The sequence below is a fragment of the Ictalurus furcatus genome, chromosome 5 (assembly GCF_023375685.1).
Source record: "Ictalurus furcatus strain D&B chromosome 5, Billie_1.0, whole genome shotgun sequence".
NCBI lineage: Eukaryota > Metazoa > Chordata > Actinopteri > Siluriformes > Ictaluridae > Ictalurus > Ictalurus furcatus.
The window spans coordinates 22,265,891-22,283,663 of NC_071259.1; the positions used below are offsets into that span (position 1 = coordinate 22,265,891).

Sequence of the window (17,773 nt, forward strand, 5' to 3'; positions counted from 1 at the left end):
GTACGCTTTCAGGGTGTACAGTAAACGACACTGTTGCTATGCCCAATTTTCTTCCCCAGGTATAACAGAAAGAGGCCATCTTCGGACCTCTGCTGTCCAGGTCTTATTTTGGTGATTGACCTTTTTTTTTTTTTTTTAGCCATGTTACCAGCATGGCAATGGCTGTTGGTGGTTGTTGTTTTTTCCCCTCAATACTATTCTTTCTGGCTAGATTAATAGTATCGTCTACTTTATTAATCCATCTTGTAAGTGTAAGTGTTCCATGCACTGTTTGTGGTAAACATCCTTCAGCCCTTCATTCCTGGTCAGTTTGTAACCAGGTTGGTGGACTGTTGGTGAACCCAGCGGTGACACAGGTGATCCATTTGTACCAGCACTACACCCTGTAAGATGCCTCTATCGTGTCAGTGCTGAGCTGAGGATGGTCCACCACCTAAATAGTGCCTTCAATAGCTCAGTTAGTAGAGCGGAGTACTATAGGTGCTAAACTGGATATCCAAATCTGGCTCGGAGGACAGTTAGCTCTTGGGCAGTGGTGACTCAGTGGCTCTGTGTTACTGCTCAGAGGGTCAGGGGTTCACTGCCAAGCTGCCACTGTTGGCACTTGAGCATGTCTAGCCCATGTTTGGTCCAAAAGGACCCATGTCACACCCCTCTTCATCTCCCTCCACTGGCTTCCTGTAGCCACCGTATCAAATTCAAGTATCAAATATATCGCTTTGCTTGTATTTCCTCATTTGTAAGTCGCTTTGGATAAAGCATCTGCTAAGTGAATAAATGTAAAATGTAAATGTCTATATCATGCCTGACTCTGCATTCTAACCCCAAGAGAAGAATTGTTTTGTACTGTAATGTGTCAAGTAACAGCTTTCTTCTTCTGGTCAGAAAGGTGGTCCCTTTCTAGTAATGATCCAGGTAGTGTGGGTATATAAACCAATTAAATAAATGTCCAAAATAAATGGCAGCTATGAGCTGTATTAGGCTGTACCAATAAATGTCATGGATGACAAACAGAAAAAAAAACATAATGTGGGTATGGTATTGGGTCACCACATGCCTTCAGTGCACCTTGCCGTGTATCCGTCTCCGACACTGTACTGGGATTGAACACCATTCAACCTCAATGTGTGTTTTGATGATGATGGTGAAGAGCACAGGTGTTCAAATGGGTTGAGATTTGGTGATTGTAAATATGCTTTACATAATTTTCCCATTCTTCAAACCATTCAGTGAACCCTCATTCCCTGTGGATTGGGACTTTATCATCCTGAAAGAGACCACTCCCATCAGGATAGAAATGTTTAATCATAGGATAAAGGGTATTAGTCAAAATATACTGATTTGCAGTAACTGTGCCTCTAACTGGACCCAAATCACACCAATAAAATTTCCCACAGCATAACAGAGCCACCAGTTTTGTCACCCATGTGTAGGTGCACCTAAAAATCTTGCAACTGAGTATACCAAAAGTGTCATGCATAGTATGATCATTGTTAAATCAGTTTTTGTGTGGAAGGAGGAGCAGGTTGCAAATTCAAATGTCTCTTCAAGTGAAGAGATTTTTCAGTTGCTTCAGTAATTTGCAAAGCAAAACTGTCAGATGCAGAGGTTCTTGTGAACAATGTGGCAGCTGGAATTTGAGGCTAATCTTATTCCAAAACTCCAGTATGTACTGTATGAGCTTACATTGATCAGCCATAACATTAGAACCAGTGACATGTGGGTTGCATATTCCAGGGGAGCCTGGAACATGCAAATGAGCTTTCAACAGGTTTGACTCAGCCCCCACCCCTGAGAGCTCAAAAGAACAGTCATGCATTCCTGATACTGAGGATAATACAGCAAACATCACAGACACAGGAACCCCAACTACCCCCTCCACCAGCTCATTCATAACATCCAGCCAGGTGAGACTGGAGCTATCCAAGCTCTGAATCAACAAATTTATGGGTCCAGAAAACATTAACCCCAAGCTGCTCAAGGCGTGTGCCACACAGCTTGCAGGTGTGTTTCAACACCTTTTCAATCTTTCCCTAAGACTGAAAAAGTTTGCCCCAAATTTTGAAGACCTCCTGCGTTATTCTGGTGCCCAAGAAAGGTCGTCCCAGTACCTTAAATGACTACAGACCTGTGGTGCTGACCTCACAGGTCATGAAGACCTTTTAAGAGATTTGGTTCTGCAGTACCTGAAGCCAATTTTGAGTGACTCCCTCGATCCGCTGAAGTTCGTGTACCAGGCCCAAATCAGTGTGGGTGATGCAATCATCTACCTGCTGCATAGGACCTACTCACACCTGGAGAGGATGGCAAGCACTGTGAGAGTCACGTTTGTTTGTTTTTTTTACTTTTCCAGTGCATTTAACACCATCCGGCCCCCCGTGCTTGCAGCAAAGCGCTCAGCCATGCAGGTAGACCAGGACTTGGAGGCCTAGATCATGGGCTATCTTACCAGCAGACCACAATAAGTCCGACTGCAGGGGAGCCAGTTAGATGTGGTGATGTGCAACACCGGCGCACCTCAAGGAACTGTGCTTCCACCTTTTCTATTCACCATATACACTACTGACTTTAGCTTCAACTCTGGAACATGCCACCTCCAGAAATTCTCTTTTGACTCCTCCATCGTGGGCTGCATCATTGAGGATAAGGAGGATGAGTACAGAGGTATGGTGGAGAGCTTCATCAGATGGTCTGAGGATAACCACATTCAGCTCAACATTGGCAAGACCAAAGAGCTGATAGTGGCGTTCCACCGGAACAGAAAGCCCCCAACACCTATTACCATCCAGGGGGAGAAAATGGAGATGGTGGACTTGTACAAGTACCTGGCAATGCACATTAACAACAAACTGGACTACTCAGAAAACATTGAAGCTTTCTACCGGAAGGGACAGAACAGACTGTTTTTTCTTAGGAGGCTCAGGTCCTTTTGATGTGAGCAGCAAGCTACTGCAGATGTTCTCAGTCTGTGGTAGCCAGTGCCCTGTTCTTTGCTGTAACGTGCTGGGGAGGTGGAATTAAGGCTGGGGAGGCTGACAGACTCAACAAGCTGGTGAAAAAGGCCAGTTCTGTTGTTGGTCAAAAACTGGACAATCTGGAGACAGTGGTGGAGAAGAGAATGAGAGCCAAAGTCAGGTCAACTTTGGGAAACCCCTCTCATTCATTGCATGTTGAGCTGTGGCAGATGGAGGGCACCTTCAGCCACAGGCTCACCCTCCCACAGGTGCAAGACGGAAGCTTCAGATGCTCCTTTGTGCCAACAGCCATCAGACTGTACAACACCTAACCATCCCCTCCCTTGACTTTACTTTAATACACTACATGTATGTTGCAATATATTGGTGTTATATGGGTACTGTATTGTAACATTTATTTTGTTTACATATCACTATTTCATAGTATTGTATTATTTATATTGTTTCCTTATCACTTTCATAGTATAATGTCTTCACTGCTTGTACCATACAGCTGCTATATGTATATAGTATTGTGTATACTGTACATATGCAGTGTGTATATTGGTTATATGTATAGCGTGACTGTACGTTGTTGATTGTTGTGTATATATTGTTCATATGTTCATATATAGCTTGGGCTTATATTTATACATATTTATATATGCATCAACTGTATTCTTAAATATCCCTATATTTTTCTCCTTACGATCTAAATTTTTCTTTACCTGTCTTGCTGCTGCTGTGACACTCAAATTTCTCTGTCGGGGGATTAATAAAATCTGATCTGATCTGAAACAAATAATATTGTTTATCTCATTGTAATGGTACCTGTGGGATATATATTAGGCAGCAGAAGTATATATTGGATGCAGGAAAAATAGGCATACATAAGGATCTGAGTGTCTTTGACAAGGGCCAAGTTGTGGTGCCTCACAACAGAACAGAACAGTAGTTCTTGTGTGGTTTTCCTGGTATGCAGTGGTTAGAACCTACCAAAAATGGTCCAAGGAAAGACCAGCAGTGAAATGGTGACTGGTATCATGGGCAACTGAAGCTCATTGATGTCTGCGTGGAGCAAGGGCTAGCCTGTCTGGTTCAGTCCCACAGAAGAACGACTGTAGCACAAACTGCTGAAAAAGTTAATGCTGGCTATGATAGAAAGGTAGAACACTTTGCTGCATATGGGACTGCGTAGCTGCAGACCAGTCAAAGTGTCCTTGCTGACCCCTGTCCACTGCCAAAAACGCCTACGATGGGCATGCGAGCATCCCTTCAGTCTCCTCTTCAGGCAGTAAAATGCATGCTCAGCTTGGTTATGGTCTGGTGGTCAAAGATCTTCCACTTCTCCCCCCAATGAAGTCCTTTGTTAGTACACCAGTGTTTTTTTTCCTTTTTCAGGACATTCCAAATTGTTCTATTGGCGGTGTACAGTGCTTGTGCAATGGCTACTGATAGATTTTCGCTCTTTTTCTTAGCTTCATGGCTTGCTTTTCTCCCCAAGATGGCTCTCTGGTCTACATGTTGGTTTATCCATTTTAACAACAAATGCAGTCTTCACAGGTGAAGCCTAGGGCTCAGATTAAGAGTAGACATTCAGAGCTATTAATGATTTAAACAATCAATTTAAAAGGGCACACCTGTGCAACAAGAAACAACCCATCAGTTACATGTTCCAATTTTTTTGATCACTTGGGGGGAGGGTGGGTTCAAACAAGGTGCCATGCGCTAAGTTACCTAACACATCTAGATGTAAATATGAGGAAATGAAAGCTGAAATTCTGATCTGTTGTCTCATAATCATCTTTTGATCTCAAACCAAAATGTCTTCAATGCATATCAAAAACAATAGAATTGGCCTTGCTGTTCCTATACTTTCGGAGAGGACTGTTTATCATTTCAGACATGCTGCTCATAATTTTGGAAATATTTTAGTCTCTCTAAAGTTGCCTCACAGAGATCAATATGGCTTTAACAGTGAAGTTAAAAAGTTTTCAGCTTTTGCACATTTGTGCCTCTAGATAAAGATGAACAAACATGAAAAACAACTGTCCTAATGTTCTTTTGTCCTTGTTGTTTTTTTTGTTTGTTTGTTTGTTTTTACATAGTCGAAAGACAAGATGATGCGTGGCTCCAGAAGAGGGTGTGTCAGACTCAGGGTAAGCAATCAGCTTTTATATTTTTTGTTTTGAACATGCATGTTCTTGCAATTTAGGCTAGGCCTGTATTGGTTTAATGAATCTTGACCACTAGGTGGCATGTTTGGGGCTCAGTAAAATAAAACGCATTTCCAACCACCAAATGAGATTTTATTTGCTGAGCATGTCTAACTTCACCTCAGGTTTCAAACATCACATTAGCTGACTGTTTATAGGTGTAACATGGAATATATGTGATTGACAAATTGATCATTCGTTTTAAAATGTATTTTTAAAAGGCTGTTTTGGGAAGGGTTTTTGTGTATCTCCTGTCTATCCCATTAAAAAATTGTTTTGACGATTGAATAAATTCAAAATGTCAGCTGTCTTAAGAGACTGAGTGCAGCAGTTTCAGTTTTGAGCATTCAGGTCTGCCCCTGTGGCCTCTCCTGATGCAAAACTACACAGACGAGTGCATTTCCAAATGAAGTGGATTTTCAAATTAGGACCGCAGGGTGGAGAGGCTTAGCTCAGCGAGACGAGGGATAATATAGAGGAGCCTCTGCTTGTGTCATGTATTTTGGCCCTGTACTCTTTTTAAAGATGTTTGGCTTAAGTCTGTGGTGCTTTCCTGTACAGCATGTTCACTGTTATTACCTTCCTGTTTTACACTCACTGAAATGTTGTATTGTGTTTCTAAATACCTGTGCTCTGTGTGTGTGTGTGTGTGTGTGTGTGTGTGTGTGTGTGTTGTCTAAATGACCTCTTTTTAAACAAACTTCCTCTTTGAGAGATAAGTGTCACAATTTTTCCTGTTGTTTTCAGGCATGTTCCTACATATCTTTGCCAGTTCATGTTTTTTTTTTTTTTTTTTGCTAGTTCACATTTTTTATTCCTCGCTAAACTCTTTGCACAGGGTTCTTTTATTTGAGCAAACCAATGCATCATGTAGACCTTTTTATAATGATCTGAATTCTGTTTGATATGATCTTTGCTGTGTCGATGAAAGAGTTGCAAGTGTGCACAGTTCTGCAGTTCCCAGCCTCCCCAGCCACTTTTCAGCCTTTCCTTTCTGTCCCTCATGTTCTTCCCCCTCCCTGTTCCTTGTCCCCACATCCTATGCTCCACCCATTCTCCCCCTCCTCTGTGTGTGTGTGTGTGTGGGTCTATGAGGGAGCAGAGCAGAAAAAGCGAGAGAGAATGACGTGGCCCTCTGTTTGACAGTCTCTCGCTCCTTTTTGCTTGCTCAGGGAGCGGTGATTGGAATCGATGACGAAGACGATAGCACTTTTACCATCACTGTAGACCAGAAGACTTTTCATTTTCAAGGTAAGCCCTCCCCGTACTTCTTCCTCTCATTCTCTTCCTCCCTTTCCAAGCTATTGGCTTCTGCTGTTTTGTGTGTAATCACGTGCTCGCGAACATTGTCTCCTTTGCTCCCGCTCTCTTTTTCACTCATTTTTGTGTTTAGAGCAGATTATGCCAGCAAAACATGTGCAGCCTTTACTCTCAGGCTGGCGCTCACTCCCTCTCTCTCTCTCTCTCTCTCACACACACACACACACACACACACACACTTGCATTGCTCTTGTACACATCCGACACATTGCGGCTGGTGCGATTAGTCAGCGTATTCCAGTGTTTTGGAAGTGCGGTTCTCCTGCAGCACTAGAGGAAAAATAGCACAGGCGTTACTTTTCTCTTCCGTACTGTAGCGTGGTTACACAGTTGTAATGGCAGCATAGCAGCATCACTCACTGCAATTTCTAGGACACATCTGAGTGGTCCTTAGGCTTTGGTTTAATAGATGAAGAAGCGTGCTTCTCTCCACTAGGCGCTCACATGGTCTACCTCTCTCGTCTTCCTCAGACCTCCTCCTCTCTCCTTTCACCCCTCCCTTCGTCCGGTGGTACTGGGCCGGGCAAGCTGGCAAGAAAAGGGCGCTGAGATCCAGGTCTTTAGCTTTTAGCCTCCACCCCCTCTCTTTTCGTCCATTTTCACTCTACACCCTTCCCCCGGGGGCCCTCTCGCCCTCCCCATGCCCTCATCCATTGCCATGTTTCGGCACTGTCTGCTGTGGCTGTACAGTAGGAAGGGTAAGGTGATGCACGTCTGCATGCTTGGCTGGAGCTAGTAGGAATAATGCTTTTGCGGTCCTAGTTTTGTGCTCACTGTTTACACTACTGAGCAATAGCTGAGTCATTCATTTATCATCCTTAATGGGATCAAACCTCTGTATGTGTCTGTTTCTTGCGCTTGAGTCCAGAAATGTCACTGATGTAATATGTTTCGTTCCTAGTCTAATGTGTTGCTGTTCTTATTGGTTGTTAGAAGAGCAGCAGGTAGATGTTTGGAGGTTGTTTTTATTGCGTAAACATACCACAAGGGTTACCCCAGAATCAGAATACAAGTTACCTGCCTGTTTGACCTGGCTACTGTGTAGAAATACATGCTGGGACTTTTTGCTTTTATGTGATATCTGCTAATACTTATGTAAGTCCTTTAACTTAAGTCATTTGAAACCTTTCCTGTTTGTGCATGCATCCCTTATTTTACACAAATCTAAAGTCCTCCCCGTGATTTGGACCAATTGCAGTCAATGACGATACGCATTCAAAAGTACTCCATTGAAAGTGTGTAGCATCACCTGAGCCCCTCTCTTTGCATCTTTGCATTCCCCTGAGTCTGCAGCTGTTTTTGGCTTTCAGAGTGCAGTCGAAGGGACTTGTTCTCTCGATTTCTCTATCCCTTCAGTTGTAAGCATGCCCCCTCAGGGACCCTTCTCTCCTTAATCATCTTTTCAAAAGGTACTATTTGCTGTGCCTTCCTTATCCTAAGAACTGCTATCTCATTGATGGATAACAGTGTGTCAGGGATGTGTGTCAAACTAAATGTGACTACATAGGAATTTATACTTGAGCTGATGAGAATGAAGGGTTGAGCTGAAGAAGAATGAAGGGATGTGCAATGTCGATGCAGCGTACAGGACTTTGATATTGACCAACATATATTGGGAGCCCCTTGTTTTATAATAAACATAAGAAGATTGAAAAAGCTATCTGGTTACACCTTTCAACTGAAGTGAAATTATGGGGGTTTTTTTCCCAGCAGTTGCAGCAGAGGCATCTCCATTCCATCTCCAAAGGAATGTATTTGCTTTTTACAGGACCATCTATAATTCATTAGGGCCTGCCTGAAAGCTCTTTTAGTTCAGCAGTCTGTGCTGAGCAGGAAGGCCTGCCCCATGCTACAGAGAAGCTACTTGATTCATGGGAAAATGCGGGTGAGCTCAATGGCCTTGCCGCAAAGCTCCTTTAATTATGCCCTTGTTATTGAGGGCATAGTTAACAAGGGAGACTCTCACTCTCTTCGAGAGGTTGTGAAATAGAGAGTGAGAGGGATGAATGGGTGGATGGACAAAGACACATGGCTATGGTGTAGAGGATGGAGCGTAGGTGTTCTGGGTTATTTATTCGCTGAGATAGGCTCCAGGCTCCTCCGTGACCCAGTGTAGGATAAGCGGTATGGAAAAATGGTTGGATGTAAGTCCATGTATTCGGGATTGCATAATTTTCGCGCTCTGCATTTGAGTTATAAAAAAAGCACGATCATGAGTTTATGATGCGTTTACCTTCTCAACACAGCCAGTGGTTTGGTCAGTGTTATAGATTTAAACAACTAATGTGTCTATGTCGATTGATCAAAAGCTACTGTAAACTCATTTAAAGTCATGAGGTAGTGTTTTATTTACCGTTCACTGGGTGAGCACGTTGACATGATGTCATATGAGACTCTGAGACTTTCTGAGTAGGAGGAGGTGTTTTCTTTGAATTAAACCTTTTTTTTTTTTAATCACAAACACCACATACCAGCCTGCATTGTGCTCGCTAAACTGATAATGACTTCATTCTAAGAACACAAATATGAGGCTTGGCAAAAGTGTTGGAGAAGAAAATGTTAGATACATTACAGAATGTCTGTCCACTAACATGCAGAATACATTTGGTTATCTTCCTCCTGTTCTTCACTAGTCCTTATCATTAGTTGGGAACATTGTGCTCCATGCCCTTATTCATCACCCACCTATGCATTACTCTCTTTCGCTGTCTCTGTCTCTTTCTGTGTTCGTTCATTAGACGTGCCCTGGTGTGCTTATAAGAAAAAGGAGAGGTTCAGTTGTACCTGGAATATGGTTTCTGAAACCTGTCTGTCCTGCTGTTTCCACAGAATATTGTGTAGCCTTTATAATGTTGAAGTCCTAGGGGTGTTAGTCTAGAATTTTCCTCCAGAAATCTGTATTGAGCCTCAAGTCAATGCTGCTCAGATTTCATTTGCATTCATTCAGTGAAGCTGTGCTGTTATTGATTCATCACAAATATAGAGAATATAGCATGTTATTTTGTGCTGACAGGCTTGTTGAATAATCCAAGTCGGTTTCATAAACAGTGTAGTAGTTAAGCCGATTATACAACCCATAAGCCTTTTGTGACAGTTAATACAGAGATGAGCCATGTTTGTTTTGGACTGTAAATACCGCATGGATCTAGGAGACATTGGTTTTTGCTAGGTTACCTAGGGAAGCTTAAATGAAGTGAAATGTAGCACTGTTTGCAAGCACTGAAGAGCATAAAACAGTTTTTAATGGCTGATTTGTCTTTGTGATGTTAAATTCTTCCCTAGTTAATGTGATTCATGCATTCGGTTGGATCTTTGTAGTGTTTGGAAAGATGCATAGGATGAAGCTGAGAGGCCTTTTCCTTATAATGTAGAAACGGATCTGAACATTTTCCCCTGTGGAGCTGAATGTGTGCATGTGAGAGTGTGCATGAGGGGGTTGTATTTGGCATGCATAGATCTTGTTAATGCCTTTAAAAGCTTTAAGCTGTTTTTGCTGAGCTAAGTGTCAGGTAAATTTCACATCTTGTTCACTAGTTTTTCTGCCTTCCTTGAGAAGAATATTTTTAAGTTCATGGAAAAAGAGCAAACTTACAAATGCTGTACTATTTCAGTGTCTGGTAGATACCTGATGTCTGTATTTATGTGATTATGTTTAGTTTATTGTGTTTAGCTGATGGGTTTAAACAGGTCCTGCAGTTAAAATGAATACATCACATCTAAACACTTATCAAGTGTTAATATTGACCAAGTACTGTTATAATGATTGATTGATATATGGCTAAAAGTAGTACATCCAGTTGCAGGTAAATGTAGTACAGTTTACTATACTATCCTTTAATACACTGCTCAAACCCTCCGCCACGTTCACTCAAGATACAAAGAAGAGCACTAATTTAGTGCTGTACCAACTCATACTAACTCATTGTTCTAACTCCTCTATAAACTGGGATTTAGCTTGATGGTAGTTGAGTATATTTCTGATGGAGACTACCAAAAAAATTTTTCTTAGTTGTAAACGTATATCCTGGAAACACTGGACATGAGGTGGGAATACACCCTGAATGGGATTCCAGTCCTCTGCAAGATATTTCGCATCCAGTATTATAAATATAGTTTGATCTTCCCAATTTTTCACTTTTTATTTGATAAAGCTATAGTAGTAGTAATAGTAATGATGATGATGATGATGATGATGATGATGATGATGATGATGATAAAGCCAGCAGAAAAACACAAGCAGCAGAAAAGTGGGGGGGGGGGGGGGTTATTTAAAAAATAAAACAAATTAAGAAATTAGAAAAATTAAAACAGATAAAATAAGAGAAAAAATAAGAGAAAATAAGAACACCCACAAATATGTGATATGAAATGATATGAAGGATATAAATGAAATAAACAATAAATAAAGTAAATTAATCCATAAAATATGAGTTAAGCAGAAACTATGTATTAGAGAAAAATAAGGTTGAAAGTCCAGAAAGTTGAAAACTAGTCCTTAAATAGATGCAAACTGTGTATAGTGTAAGATGAGTGAGATCATAATCCAAGCGTTTACTTCTCCCATGCTATGATGGTCAAACCATAAAAGGGCTCGCATTTTATTGCAGCAGTGTTTAAATACATTGTCTTCAGAAACCTGGAAAGAAGGGTGCTAGTTCTTGGGAAAGGCTTTATTCATGCTGCAGTTTCTGCTTTCTGTCTTTCAGTGAAATTTTGTGTCCTGTATATGTGTTCCAGTGTGTGTTCATCACTAAAAATGGCAAGAAAGAGGTTGCATGTGAATGTGGTTTGGTGTGGGTGTGTGACTGTAGTCCAGTTTAGTTCTCGGTTCTCTATATCTCTTCTTAAAAGCAAACAGAGCACACCCAATCTTTGGTCATCTATCACCTCTACAGCTACGTTAAGCTGTGCCGCTGTTGGCCTCGTTCACTGCTGCCCTTGTACTTTGTCCCTCTACACCTCCTTCTCCTTTTTTTTTTCTGTGCGTGTTCTGTCTCTAACGGATTGTGTTTTGAATGTTCTGCCCCGGCAGCCCGAGACGCAGATGAGCGGGAGAAGTGGATCCACGCATTAGAGGGGACGATTCTGCGTCACGCTCTCCAGCTACGGGTAAGAGTTCAGGCTGCTTTCTGTCCTTGTGTTTCTCCAAAAGAATATCCTTCAGGAATGCTCCGAAGTCATTCATCAGGCTTAAACCTGAAATAAAGGAACATTTGTGATGAGCCAACCAGGAATTTCAGCATGTTCCTTTTTAGTTCGTTATAGGATGATTAGATTAACCTTACTTCTATCTTTTTGACATCTGTTAAAAGCTTTAACATAATAAACACCTGAGATGTCATTGTTAGGCTGCAGCTTTGCCTTCAGTGTAAGGCCTGGTTAATATGTCTGCATTAAGAGAAGATGACTACACATTGGATGTATCTGCAGTGCTCTGCATCTACCACTCATGAGCTGAGCATTGATTGGTTGGTGGGGAGGTGTGCCCATTTACGTACCCGGATATCAAATTCAGAATAATATTCTTCAGTTCAGAGTAGTATTGTTCCACATACGTCTCATGTGGAAACAATACACTTTGTCTTTCATCGCATCCAGTACTTTCCGAATTCTATAGACGTGCTTGTGCTAAAGTGTAGTACACTTTCAGCTTTCAACAGAAACGGTTGAAATATGTTTAAGAATATCCACTCTGTGAAGAATATTTTATGGAGAAAGTAATATATTAAACTAATTAATTAGTTTCTCCGGATGGTATATTTTTAGTAATTTTTCACCTCTTTGATAAAACTCTCACAATGAACAGCAAGTATAAATGAACAGCTTAAGCTAGTGGATCAGTTTTTCATGTTTGTTTCACACACGGCGATCACGATTGTACAATGGACTTATTTAGGGAAAACTACAGTCTTGATATTGTATCAAATGCATATGAATATAAAGTGTGAGGCTTTATAATAGCCATGGTTCATTATAACGGTGAAGTTAATTGTGCAGGATGTCAATACAGGCGCGATGTAAGTGATGTAATACAGTAATAGGTCAAATAAAAGCTAAAGTATCACCTTTCCTTAATTTGCAATTGGTAGAATTGTGAGCGTATTTGATACAAGGGGCTGCTTTGTTGACGAGTGAAAATGCTACAAGAAATCCTTTCAGTGTGCATTGACTTTATAATTTTTTATAATTGATCACGCAGGGTTTCTTTTTCCCCCCCTAGCACTTTAAAAAACAAAGTGTAATGACTGTGTATTCTCTGTTTATTCTTTATACAGTGAAACACAGAACTTAGGGCTTGTTTTGTCTCAATTCTGTAAATTGTGGTGGGGTTCATGTGACATCGCCCCCTAGTAGACATGTTGGTGTACTCGCACAATGCTGTGACGTGCATGCAGAAACGTGCCGCGGAAGTATAAATCGGTTGAGTGAGAGAGTTTTGGTGTGTGTGTGTCATGGACACCATGAAATCAGATCATGGGACTCTTATTTACCAACACACAATGTATCCCCCCCCTTTTTTTTTGTTCTTTCTAAAAAGATTTGAATTGGTTTGGTCTCTCTGCCTCTCCTCTCATCCCCTCTCCTTTCCTTTCCTCTACTCCTTGTGTCAAGCCCTCAATGTGAATAATTCTGCTGACTGACTGATGCATGAATGTACTTGCCTGGCAATATGAAGCCTTCCAGTCACGTGATCCTAAAGCCAATCCCAGCGCTGCACACTTGGCCACTCTCTCATCTGCAGCAGATGGCTATCCAATCAGAGCAGCTGTTCGTGTTTGTTGGACCCCCTTTAGGGAGTTTCTTATCTTTTTTTTTTTTCTTCTTCTTCTTTTAATTTGAGGAAGTCTGTACTTCCTGTCATGAGTTACTTGAAATGTTGTGGGTTGTACACGTAGCAAAGTTTTTGTAACTGCATGATTTAGCTGCTTTTGTTTCGGAGGTGGATTTAGAGGTGGCCAACGGAAGAAAATCTGACTTGGGCTGAAAGCTAGTGGGGAATTTTTGGGTGGGACAAAGACAGGGAAACTGTTGGCTTCTCTAATGTTCCAGTTCAGCAGAGGCAGGCTTCCTGTGAGTATCTGTGTTGTTGGAGATTCAGTGTAAATGTGTCATAGTCAGTTTGTGTATTTTGGATTGTGAAGGTCAAAGTATTGTGTATGACATGCATGATTAAACCTTTTGAATCCATCAACACACTGTACTATATGTTTTACCTTAAGAATATGTGTGTATGTTCTAGTTCTTGTGTGTGTGTGTGTGTGTGTGTGTGTGTGTGTGTGTATGCCCCTGCCTAAACATTGCATTTTGATTAACTTCAGGTTAAGGATGGTGTTTGGCTCAGGAAACATCCTAAAGTGAGTGCTTGTTTTAACGTGCTACATAGAGACTACGTTCAACAACCAGCAGTGTTGGCACATGGCCATGCTAGTTTGATTTGCTGTGTTGTTCCAGGCTTGACTGTGACTCAGGATTCTTACAGTTCGGTGGCAAAGGCATGTCCTGTTTTGTATTAGCCCTACAAGTGCAGGTGTTTAAAATGGTTAGTCACTGACCTTGTTAGCACATGCTTTTGTATTCAGGGTAGGGCGAGTTTTAACAAAAACATTGTTTAACATTAAGTTTAGACACTTCCTGTGACGTTGTTCGATTCAGTCCACAGATGGTTGGTTGGTGACATTATGAATTATTTGATACTTTATTTGATCATTATTTCATGATGTTTAAATTGGTTGAAGTCATTTTCTGTCTGGACTATTATAACTGACCTATTTTTTAGCTTTTTAGAATTTGATTTGTTTGAGAGTGTTTGAGAGACTCATGAAAAGAGTTGTGATCATAACTCTCGACTGCTAGTAGTTGAGTGTGTTCTTGTGATAAACCCCACCTTCCCCACCTTATAAACAATTGCACGCTTTCCCTGGTGGAAATGTGGAGTGTACTCTGGTTGAGTTCTGGTACAACACAATTAGCCGTGTACCAAAATCTTATGGACACACATAAAAGATAATTAACAGTCTGTACAGGATTTCGGGGGTTTTTTTGGTGTTTTTTTTTTTGATTGTTGCGGCCAAAAACGCTTGATTTTGCTGTGGCTTTTTATTTATTTATTTATTTTAGTTTTCCCGGGGAGGGGTTAGCAGAAAGCTACTTGAATTGGCTAAATTGCACAGAATTGTTTTGCATGGCCTTTCACAGGGATGTTTGTGGTAAATGAGACCTTCTAGATGTACCCATGTCCGACGCACCTGAATCGTATCGCTGAATGTGTACCTGAATGCGCGTTGTGATGACGTCACATGACGCAACTTGGCCCAAATCTGTGGAAAATCTGTGGTAATTTAAAAAAAAAATTACAAGCTCCTTTGAATATTGTGGAGTTTGCTCGATTTTGCATTCATTTCCTTCGATCAAAAAATCGTGAAATCCTGGAGGGACTGAATTAAGAAAATCAAACATGCTATATGTGACCTTTTTAAGTAGTCTTGTTCTGCCCACAACATACTTAGAGTCTGATATTTCTTTTGTACTTTTCTGGCTTCAAGATCTTGAAGGTTACAGTCTGATTGGCTCTCCTCATTTCCCTGCATTACTTATCAGTGGGGGAAAAATACACTTTTGAACAGCATGACACAATGGTTAAGTTTATGTGCAGTCCAGTAATCCGTTAATAACAAAACTGATAGTTCAATCGGAATAATAACGTTCATATAGAAACCTCAGTCAGAAAAGAATAAAATGATTGAGGCCAATCCAAATGAAATGCCTGTCCAATTAAATCAGGTCCTATTAAAATAGAAGAGTAATAGCTAATATTATCCTCTTGTATTTGAATACTTTCGCTGTCAGATTCAGTGTGTATGTTCTGCACAAATGTGTTTGAGTCAGAATGTGTTCATCGTCCAGTAAACCTGTCACGTAAGAAAACGCAGACATTTCATTCATTCATTTATTCATTCATCTTCAGTAGCCAGTGTATCCTGGTCAGAGTTGTGGTAGATCTGGAGCCTATCCCAGGCCCAAGGTTGGGGAATTCACACCAGATGAGATGCCAGTCCATCACAGAGCACCATGCACACCTACATTCACACCTAGAGGCAATTTAGCGTTGCCTAACTGTATGTTTTTGGACAGTGGAAGGATACCAGAGAACCCACACAAACATGGGAGAACATGCGAAATTCCAGACAGACAGTCACCTGATGTGTTAGGTGGCAACGCTGCCCCCTGCACCACCATGAGGTTAGATGGACAGTGGGATGTGCATCAAACTAACATTTTGAGGCAGATGCAAGACACAGTGAAGTTCAGTGTACAATATTCAGTAGAAATTCAGTGAGGATGCAAATGGTAACAATGGACTTAAACACACTTGTTTGATGTTTTGCTGAGATTGAAATCATTTAAAACTGTACGAACACAAGCAGAATGATTAAAAAAAGCTGAACATGTTGGTCAGGCTTCTGTTGTGGTAATGTTGACACGAAACCACCCCACACATGCACATCAGTTTGGTGAACGGTAATCTTGTGTGTTTGCTAACTGGCTATGACAAAAAAACGTATTCAGTTGGTCATCTACTTACTCAGCCAAATGCCTTCTTTCTCACATTTAATGGCAAAACATTAAAGAGAAACTTAATTGTCCCTGAGAAGAACTGTTTTACAAGAGAAACCCTTTCCTGATCCCAACCCCATCCTTAGCTCAGCCCACTTTTGCTTTTAGTGGAGACTCGTGTACTCGTGCAGCAGAGAAGACTTTGATCCCTTTTATAAACTGTTTTCAGCTTTTATTGGAAGTGCAGTAAAATGGCAGGGATGTGTCAATGGCTTTCCTTCATGTCCCTGTGACGATGTTCCGTGCGGCCAGTTCTTGCCCTGGAGGTCAACATAAAGTTGCTCGAGTCCCTCAACGCAGAGCAGAGTCAAGATTGGGGAGTACCTTATATTTTACTATTAATATTTAACCAAGCTTTTTCTGTGACGACTCTTTTTAGTAGCCATTAATATGTCGGTTGATTTAACCACGTTTGAAACTATGCACTCTGTACTGTGTTCTGTTAGAGCAGGCTGTGACTTATTGACAGACATTCAACACATTTTGAACCAGAAAAATCCTATTTATTTTTATATAAATTTTTTTTTAGAAAAGTTCGCCGTCTGTCTGGCTTTACTGGATTGAATGGATTTGGTGTACAGTATGTTAGAACGTGTATGAACATACAGTTGTGTATAAAAAGTCTGTTTATACCTGAGCTCAAATAGAAATGTGTACTGTTGGCACACAGTTTGGTCATTGCCAACTCTCACCAGGATAGTGGTTTTGCTACATAGTAGTTATCCTAATTTTAACTAGCTTGCTAACAAAATCTGCTAGGTCTCCAAGAACCCCAAAATTTCCTCACAGGATCTGCTAGTAAGTCTTGCAACTGTTGGTGTCAAAGTGCAAACTTCTACGATCAGAAAGAGATTGCACAAATTTGACCTGTTGAACAAAACCACAAGGGAAATTAGCTTTTTCAATCATTTATTCAAGTACATCAATGTTTATTAATAGGCACAGTTTCAAAGAGGATCAAATGTTTGCTGGTCCAAATATGTCAAAAAAGGCAATGTTTTCCATGGGGTGTATTTATTTTTTCACATGACTGTACACAAACCACAGCCTGACATTTTACCTGAGGAACCAGTAGAAGAGCACTTTCACCTGAGACATCTTCCATAAATGTCTCCTAACAAAAAAAAACTTCACCACATCAATGATTATAAGAATTAATTGGTTAAACAACCCATTTTTCAATCCATTTATTATTAGTCTTGGGTTACTGTATACAACTTTTGCCATATACAAGTCTCTGTGTATGACCTTTTAATATAGAAACAATAACATATCAGAAGGATATTAACGTTCATGTGACAGTTGGAACGCGCTGTGATGTTATATGAAAATAATGCATACCTTCTGACCAATCAGATTTGAGCATTCAACCGTGCCGTGATGGGTCAAATGGCCATTGCTGAACGCATCCCATTATATAAGCTAACAATTTAGCTGGAAATGTTAGTGCTTAGCAAGTGATAAATTGTGAGTTCTGTTTTCTCTTTTCTGGCCCTTTTAGGTCTTGTCACAAAAAAAACTGTGTCTTTAGGTTTTTGTTTTAGGCACAGTTTTTGAGTGTTAGTTATTGTAATGCAAACTGATGTGTGTTGTCATTACTATCAGAGCACCATGTTTGTCTGAGGCAAGAGGGGAAGTGAGTATAAGTAATGTCCTTAAACAGCACTC

At 40.8% G+C, this 17,773-nt stretch overlaps 1 protein-coding gene across 7 annotated transcripts in view; it reads left to right on the forward strand.

Moving 5' to 3' along the window:
• osbpl9 (oxysterol binding protein-like 9) overlaps nucleotides 1-17,773 on the forward strand; it is a 39,765-nt gene that overhangs the window by 1,417 nt on the left and 20,575 nt on the right. For 4 of the 7 annotated variants that reach the window (XM_053625273.1, XM_053625275.1, XM_053625274.1 and 1 more), the window contains exons 2-4: nucleotides 5,063-5,113; nucleotides 6,343-6,421; nucleotides 11,523-11,599. In XM_053625273.1, coding sequence (XP_053481248.1) covers nucleotides 5,063-5,113; nucleotides 6,343-6,421; nucleotides 11,523-11,599 — 207 coding nt within the window. Of the gene's footprint in view, nucleotides 1-5,062; nucleotides 5,114-6,342; nucleotides 6,422-11,522; nucleotides 11,600-13,097; nucleotides 13,562-13,809; nucleotides 13,846-17,773 lie in introns of those variants that run through there. The other 3 variants (XM_053625277.1, XM_053625278.1, XM_053625279.1) reach the window with 3 other exon arrangements.